The sequence below is a fragment of the Leptidea sinapis genome, chromosome 10 (genome assembly GCF_905404315.1).
Source record: "Leptidea sinapis chromosome 10, ilLepSina1.1, whole genome shotgun sequence".
Taxonomy (NCBI): Eukaryota; Metazoa; Arthropoda; class Insecta; order Lepidoptera; family Pieridae; genus Leptidea; species Leptidea sinapis.
Genome location: NC_066274.1, coordinates 8,457,834 through 8,467,106, shown reverse-complemented (window position 1 = coordinate 8,467,106; position 9,273 = coordinate 8,457,834). Strand labels below are relative to the sequence as shown.

The following is a 9,273-nucleotide window of genomic DNA, read 5'->3' as shown; positions in this document are numbered from 1 at the left end:
ATATACAGAGTTGCCACTTATATAACAATCGATTCCATGGTAGAAAAGCGATTACTGATATCAGTTGTAAATAACAAAATAACATACTGATATACTCAAACCATTATCAGCGGTTAATACTGCTTATCGTAGGACTACAAAAGATGCGGTTGGTCTGGGTTGCAACTCACGATGCTTCTACATTTTTATGGAAAAATATAATTAGGTTCTCACAAAGCAACAATCGAATTGTTGATCAAACTAAATATTAAAGATTACAGTCAAGTGCGAGTCGTACACTAAACTATTTTTAATGTAGTTTTGTAATAGAAAATTATTGGTTTAGAAGTTATAGATCTTCTTTTGGTACGTTAGGGAATTAAATGGATAGGTTATTGCTATATTTCTTGGCATAACACTGGATTCCAAATTACAATGGGGCCCCCATATTGAAGGATGGCTAACACAGGAGATTTAAAACATCGTTAATATACACTTGTTAAAAAATGGTATTCATATTCGCATATTAGAGCTAAAACGCTCATTATCTCTTCGATAAAGCTGACATGACATAAAATAGTTAGGACCCTTCTATAAACCTAATCGATCAGCTGTTCGTTAAATAAATAGCTTCCCGCTCAAAGTTGTTGGATATCCGTCATAGATTGACAACCGACAGACTTCAAAATTTTGATTATTGAAGTTTGAAATTATTTTGACATCGAATTTTGACAACTGACAAACCATTGACATTGAGAAGATGTATGTTTCAATTGACAGTTCCTCATTGAATTAGTTAAAATGATGTTTATTTGTACGAAATGGCAACATTACGTACTATAGAGACGTATTAATTATGGGAGATTTATCTAACGAATATGAATAAGGAATTTTATCGAACGTTCGATAGGCTTAAAACACGTCTTAACTAATGTAGCTTTATACTTTCGAAAAGCGTTATATTATGAATAAAGCAGTTAATCGACGTTGTTACGTCGCGGCAAGTTTCTTTTAGTTATTTCATACTATTATATCGGTATGAATTTTACTTTTAAATTACTGAATTTAGCATATTATGTTCGTAAAAAGTTGAGTTAGCAAGAAGAATATATAAGAAACTCAACGGCCACTCTTTTCAATCAAATAGAGTATTTTACAATGGCTGTAATATACATAATAAATTAGTTTGGAAGTTGCTGCATCCAATATGAGTCGTGTTTAAATAATATAAATTATTTCCTGAAAAGTAGTACATAATTAAATGTATAAATATAAATTATCGTATTTTGGATGGATCAACCTTTAAAGCTTGAAGTCAATGTTTGTCAAGGGTGCCTCGGGAACATGATGGTCGTGATTACTGTCACATTTAGTAATTGCATCCAACAAATACAATGATTCATCATCCCCACCATCTGGATGTGTGGCGGTCCTCCACAGTGCGGTTTTCAAGGAGCTTTCTTCCACAAAGCTGTGGAATGAGCTTCCTTTTGCGGTGTTTTCGGGACGACACGACATGGCTACCTTCAAAAAAAGCGCGTACATCTTACTTAGAGGCCGGCAACGCTGTTGTGATTCCTCTTGTGTTGCAAGAGAATGTGGGCGGTGGTGATCACTTAACACCAGGTGACCCATACGCTCGTTTGTCCTCCTATTCCATATAAAAAAAAATGTTATTCCAATAAAACGAAGTAGAATCTACAAGTTTTATTTTAATGGTTCCCCATTTAATATTACACTTTTTTTACATTTGGTAACTAAAATTCAACAAGTTTTGTTTTGCTTGCATTAAGTGACAAATTATTCACCCTATACCATTATTGTTTTACCTAAATTCTGTGAAAGTCTATCAATATTATAAACTAATGAAGTGTCGCCTGCGAAAAGAACAATTTCACATTCTTTCGAGGCTACAAATGGCAAATCAGTAATGGTAGACGAGGAATAATAAAGGTCCTAGGATTGAACCCTGAGGCACGCCCATCCAAAATACTTTCGTAAAACCAAATTGCTTAGGATGTAAAATGTTATTGCTAAATAAATGGATTAACAGTTCATTTAATTTTATTTTCACAAAAATATTACTTATTGTAGGTAGAACAGAAACTGGTCTATAATTGTTTGTATCTTCCTTATTACCTGACTTATTAACTGGAATTCCCTTCACCTAACATAAACCAGAAACTGCCATAGCCATAATATTGACACCAACACCACCACAAACTTGTAATGCATACTACTCGGCTAAGTCGAGTTAGTAAGTCCTTAGTGGGGCGTTGTACATTTATATTATTACAACCAGATCCCAGAAAATATTCAAACAAATGTATTACAAATTCAAAAAAAATGTTAAAAAAAGTTTGTGTAGTAAAGGTACTATAACAGAGATGACTTTCTTAATGATACTACAGACTGGGAATGGAGCGACCACCACGCTTTTGAATGTTAAGTTTAATTGTACGATTTTACATTGAAACCATATTTTTAAAAAATTAAAGAAGCCCACTGAGTTTTCTGTGCCCGTTCTACTCAGGTCTGTGGCATACTTTTTTGAATGGGTGGGTCTTTGACTTTCATTAGTTTTATTATCCTATTTTTAATAAAAAAAATGAATTCGAATTTACAAACGTAAGATAGCGCAAGGAAATGAAATAATATTTTTGTAAGGATTTTTTTGTTACTTCAAAGAACATACCAACGAGAACATACTGCCAAGACCAAAGAGGATGTAAGTAAATACATTCTACAAATACCAAAGAGAATGTATATACTACGTTAATAAACCAAGAAGGGAAAGATTTGTTCAATAATAAACAAAAATTTTTTGCCGTCTTGCAGATATATAATTCATAATACCTATTTAAAAAATATTCAATTTTTGATAACTTTTAGTTTATATTATACGATTTCAAATTATGCCAAACAAAAAGTGCTTATATCAAGCTAAAAGTGATGATGAGTCTTTTATGTCACCCTGTTTACAAATTTCAAGTAGTGTGGAATGTAAAGATATACCGACGACGGGTGAGGAATACCTCCTACACGTTATAAATGAACGAAAGAACTATCCCTCAATTTCTTTTAGCAAAATAGATTATGCAAAGTTAAAAAAAATCCAGACACCACTCGTCACAGAGGTATTTCGTATTTCTTTATTTTACTGCACAAGCACATTATAATTACCTATACTAACTATTTAGCCTGGTATCATAATTATATCTATTATATTTAAAATACTTGCTAGACATATTGTAAACATGTGTGTGCATCCTTCAGAAAGTGAGCCAAACGACAGATCTGAGATGGATATTTTGGTGATAACATTGTTCTATGTATATATATGGGTCCTCTGATTGGTATTTTTAGATAAGCATTCAGTGTCAATTGATGAGTGACCAAATTTTGTTTTCTAAACTATAGTTCAGGCATTGAAAGCCGCAAAAAGTGGCCATTTCAATTGTTCTTGTCTAAATATAATTTTTATAGTAATCCCATGAATATGTTTATCCTTAAATAAATGGCTACTGCAAACAATTAATGCAGGTCTACACTTTTCTATAGAGTATGTGATCGGACAAGTGCACCCTATATTTTTAATATGCCCATAAGCATTTTGATTCGGGAATATTATGGTAGCTATATTCAATTGTAGGGATCTGTAAGTTTCTTTCAGTTTGGTGAAATTTAAACTCTTTTTGAAAACAATTAACAAAAATATCTTTCTTAATGATGTCACAGATTGGGAATGGAATGACTGCTATTTTATAATAAAAATAAGCCCACTGAGTTTCTTGGGTAGATTTTAGTGACATAAAATTACATATTGAAAGTCAAAAACTAAATTAAATAAAATTATTTGAATTTGTGCCATAGGCATTGCTTGTACTATATGTGCCAGACAACAAAGACTTGTAAGTTGGAATCAAGTGTATACATTTTAAATACAATATTTTAACTTCAGGAACCATATGCAGAAGTCCCACCACATTTGAAACCAACTATAGAATGGCAAAATGTTCAAGTAGCCAACTTCTCCAAAACGCGCATGTATATTTCAAGGTTACTATCAAAGAGATCGGAATGGCCGCAAAATGTTACAAGTATACATTTAGATACTAATGATAAACAACAGTGGACCAAGCTGTTTAAAGACAGAGAACCAACATTGTCTTGTATGTTAGGCCTCAGCTACAAGATATTAGAAGATGGATTGGACTTATTAATACACTCACTGAATTGTCTGCAGCCTGGAGAGACAATAAGTTATAAAACAGGTATTTTTCTTTCATTTGGTCAACACACAACCTATGAGTATCTCTGCAGGTGTTTGAGGTTTTAGTACAACATTAGTCAAGTATTTTTGAAGTGTTAAGTTCTAAATTAAAGTCATGTCAGGACACATGACCAGATTGAAAATTCGTAAGACAGTTGTTGAAATTATGGAAGAAATTAGATTTTTCTGACAGATAAACTTTTTAATGTAAAATAATTGTAATAGTTCTGAAGTGTTAAATTCTTGATTTAATAGAAAATGTCTACTTGGTTTATTATAGCCCAATACATGAATATTGCATTAAATGCTAGTACTTTTAAACTGATAAATAAAGTAATTAGTTCAAAAATATTTCCATTCCGAAATGTTCAAAAATGTGCAATGTTAAATGTGAGTGTTTTTTTTTATAAGAGGGAGCAAACGGGCATGTGCCATACATGATGGAATGGGAGACATGTGTTGCCAACCTTTAATGGAATTGGAATGTAAAGTGTGAAATGGACAATTTTCTTAATATTTGTTTTATCCTTTGCTTATTTATACCATTGCCATTAAAATATCATTCAGTTTTAATTAATCATATGACTATTATATTTCTACTAATTATTAGAATTAATATAAACTTCTCATCAAATAATTGAAACAGTTTCACAAAATAGCTGACAGTTTAATCTACACAATAAGGGTACCCTAATTTGGAACTTAATTGTAATTTTTGAGTTTTCATCCCTTTATTGAATGAAGTAATTGTTTTAAGCATTGAGCTTCTCCGGTTGGAATTTCTGCATTTAAACCTCTGAGATAGAAGATAGAATCTGAGAGAATTTAACTATGTTCATGTTGTGGCATTGTTGAATTCAGGGTACAGCTGTCATGTTTTGGCTGCATGATTGCAACTTAGCCTTTCTGCTGTCAATGGAGATTATCAGCATTAGCGGGAGACTGGTATGATTACTTACAGTCCAGGCTCAGGTAGATGTCAACTCATGTCTGAGTAATATGACTGGTATATTGTGTCATTCCTCTAAGAAATCGTCACTTTACTCTATTCATCTGCAGCAGCAGCTCCGTGAGGCTCGAGGATTGACTGTGAGCGATTCTACCATTAGAAGAAGATAGTGGGAGCATGTCTTAAATCTTCATAAACCAGGTAATGGCTCAAAATTGACAGTAGACCATCGAAGAGCGCCTGACTGAACTACGGAATTTGTTATAACGGCTATGGAACAGTACAATAATTCAATCTGAGCAGGAAGCAGTGTCTGCTTTTGCGAATTTTTTTATGATATTCTAGTTTCTGCTCACTCTTGTCTTCTCCATCAGCATTGCTGAGTCACTTCTTCTGTAAAGTGGAAAATGTTAGAGAATGTATACAAATTTTCAATTTCAGTTTTTTAAGGTCTGCAGAAATAATTATAACTTTTAGATCTCCAGATATGAAAAATAACTGCTGATATATGGGGCATAGCACCATATCTTGCAATTGTTTTTAATAATTGTATTAAACATGGAGTGTTTCCTGACCTTCTGAAATATAGTCAAGTGATATGAATATTTAATTAGGGATGCACTTCTGACCCGAATAATGTTGCCGAACTTTAAGTATAAATTACAAATGGGCCCCCATATTGAAGGATTGACTAATAGTCTTAGTTCTGCAGAAACATGGTTAATAAGACTAGAAAGTTTACTAACAAAGACAGGGATGGTGTGACTTGTTCATTTTAGTTATTTTCATAGTATTATGTCGTATGCTTTAATGCTATGGGGCAATGCAGACGATATTAATGTGATACAGAAGAGTCTTAAAGAATCATGAAGACCAAAAGTTAAAGAAGTAAACAGTTTACCTGTTCCCTCTCAATATTATATTCTTGATTTTATATACATGTACCTTACATTATACGTAGGCACATAAGCGAATTTTCTAAAAACTTTTGTGGGGCGAAGTATTTGCTTTTACAACAAGATCCCAGAAAATGTTCACAAAATGTATTACAAAAATCAAAATAATTGTATGGTAAAGGTTAATATAACATAAATGGCTTTCTTAATTATACCCAAGATTGGAAGTAAAGCGACCACCATTAGACTATTTAAATTATTAAAAAAATGTGTTTTCTTCTCAGGTATAAGGCATTCATTTCCGAATGAACCCATAGAACCCCTGAGGGCTGCTTCAATTAAATAGCTTTGCAAGATTACAACACAATACTATCAAAAACACACATTTTACCAGTGGGAGGCTCCTTTGCACCGGATGCCGGCTAGATTATGGGTACCACAACGGCGCCTATTTCTGCCGTGAAGCAGTAGTGTGGAAGCATTACTGTGTTTCGGTCTGAAGGGCGCCGTAGCTAGTGAGATTACTGGGCAAATGAGATGTTAACATCTTATGACCCAAGGTGACGAGCGCAGTTGTACGGTGGCTCAGAATTTTTGGGGTTTTTAATAATTTTGAGCGGCACTGCATTGTAATGGGCTGTGCGTATCAAGTACCATCAGCTGAACGTACTGCTCATTTCGTCCCTTATTTTCATTAAAAAAAAAACAACATTGTGACTGTCGCTGTTCCATGAGCAACCACATGGAAACAGTCATTAGAGTCCGAGATTTCAATACGAGATACTGAATAAACATTTTTTTTAATAATGCTTGTTGTACGTCTTTTTTTTTTAATTTTACAACATTCTTCTTAAAGGGTAAAGGCATACCTGTTGAACAAAACACGATAGTTATTTTTTTTTTAAATTTGAAACATTAATATTATATGCTACCTATATTAAACCCGCAATTAACTGGCATTATTTAGTTGTTTTTTTTTGATGGTAATTGATACGCCCTGTCCGTTACGATGAAGTGCCGCTCAGGATTCTTGAAATCCCCAAAACTTCTGCGCGGCACTACAAATGTGCTCTTCACCTTGAGACGTAAGATGTTGAGTCTCATTTGCCTAGTAATTGCACTAGCTACGGTGCCCTTAAAACTGAAACACAATAATGCCTACACATTACTGCTTCACGGCAGAAATAGGCGCCGTTGTGGTACCCATAATCTAGCCGGCATCCTGTGCAAAGGAGCCTCCCACTGGTAAAGTAACTAATAAGTTCAATGGTGTTTCGATTTTTTGATGAGAAGTGTATAGTAACATATTATTTGACACAAAATGCAAAAGTTTAGTGTAATTTTTTTTTTTTTAATTTTGTGTCGTGTACATCTCAGGTCTATGGATTTACGCTCTGCTGGCTTGTACACGGCAGCCACTTCTCCCGGATACAATCAGTGTATTTAGGAAGTTAGCTAGGAAATGTGCTGAGATAAGGTAATTAATATTTTTTTACATCTCTCATATTCGGTAAGTAGGTCTTTATTAACCCCAAATGGGGCTTGTAGGTGAACAATTAGCGCTCTAGGGTAATAATGTAGCTAGAAAAGCCCTAGGGCGGTAAGTAATTAAAAAAAAAACTTCACTCTTTCAAAAAGTTCGCGTACATCTAACCATCATTCTGGCAATAGACATCATGCATTCAGCCCAATGACAAAAGAGGTCGCTTCGCTATTTAGCCTTGTATTCGTATGAGTATAATAGTCATTAATTTTAAATTTCGAACAGCGAAGCTCAATTTCGTTCATGAAAAAAATAATTAAAAAAAAAGATGAAAACAGGCGGGAATAGAAAACTTTTACTTTAAATATTAGTAATAATAAAGTGATTTTGATTTTATTTGATTTAAACATCAAAATCACTTTATTCATGTCAAGTGAAGGAAATGACACTTATGAATGTCAAAACTTTTTTCTTTTTACCATTTACCACCACTTTGGAAAAGGTTGAAATTTTATGAAAAGAAGTGGCAAGAAACTCATTGCCACTCTTTTGAATAAAAATTTACAGCTTCTTCGTTTTACAAATTATTTTAATTACAATATAATAATTATGTAAAGTACATAATCAAACACAAACACTTTAACGTGTAAAATACTCAATAAGGAACAGAGGTAAGTCATACCTATTAAAGCCTGTTTTTATTTTTTAATTTTAGATCGCGCCTCGACCCGGAAGATGAAAGTTCAAAAGAAGCAGTGGTTCCATTAAATGTTTTTATTTGCCTTGTGGGACGATATTTTGGACAGTATGATCTAGCCGATTAGTTGTTAGATAAGTATAGGAAAATACAAAATAATCAGTGGTTTCATTCAATGTATTTACTGTCTTGTATCAAGACCCAGATGTTTTAACTGTACTGTGTGTGTAATTCGTCGGTTTACTGCAAGAACTCGTTAACTGACAATGTGATTATGTTAATAATAAAATCAAGTGAGTTTTTTAAATATGCATCATCATCAGGGTCAGCTGACGAAAAAAAAATATACGAAAATACTCTAGAAAAAACATATTCTCAAAGTGGGCGGTGAGCAAAATAAGGTTGAGAAACTAGCTGCTAGATGAAACAGAAAAGTAGGGAAAAAGTCGGGATCTAAGAAACCTTATGAACCTATAGTAATTAATTACACAAGAGGTTTTAGACCTGAAGAATCTGCGAAATAGCTTATTGATAAGTAAATGTATTGGGTCCGATGGAGAAAAAATGAATTGGCTCAAAATAAAAGTTTTAGGTTTGAGAAAAAGCGACCTAACGTTGTTCTATTTAGATATGCATCCGATTATAAGGATCTTGATGTTACAATATAGATCGACATCGAATAAACCAGCATAAGGCGCATCTGATGTTCTATTGCACTGTGCATACTATCCACCTCCATATGTGTATGTCCAGACTCGAGATATTTGTGTTCGATAACCTCAAGGTGTGTTGTTTGAATCAAATACAGCTGCAGGCAGGATAGGAACTGATTTCGACTTTGTCCGCCGCAGGTATATGAGAATATAGATATTCCAGGTACTGTAGTTGGTGAACTTTTAATCCAAAGATATAATGTACCTATTGCATCGCTTTCTTTTTTTTCGTCTACTTCAGACCACAGATAACATAGGCCATCATATTTTCAACAACGAGCTT

The 9,273-nt window shown here is 33.5% G+C and overlaps 1 protein-coding gene across 2 annotated transcripts; it reads left to right on the top strand.

Moving 5' to 3' along the window:
- Window positions 1–2,769: 2,769 nt before the first annotated feature.
- Window positions 2,770–8,436, top strand: LOC126966614 (gem-associated protein 2). 2 transcript variants are annotated; one of them, XM_050810778.1, is made up of 4 exons: window positions 2,770–3,116; window positions 3,941–4,253; window positions 7,475–7,574; window positions 8,296–8,436. In XM_050810778.1, exons 1-4 carry the CDS (start codon window positions 2,895–2,897, stop codon window positions 8,402–8,404), a joined length of 744 nt encoding a protein of 247 aa, XP_050666735.1. In that variant the 5' UTR covers window positions 2,770–2,894; the 3' UTR covers window positions 8,405–8,436. The 2 variants fall into 2 exon arrangements, with proteins under 2 accessions (XP_050666735.1, XP_050666736.1); XM_050810779.1 differs by lacking the exon at window positions 2,770–3,116 and adding an exon at window positions 3,500–3,522.
- Window positions 8,437–9,273: the final 837 nt, after the last annotated feature.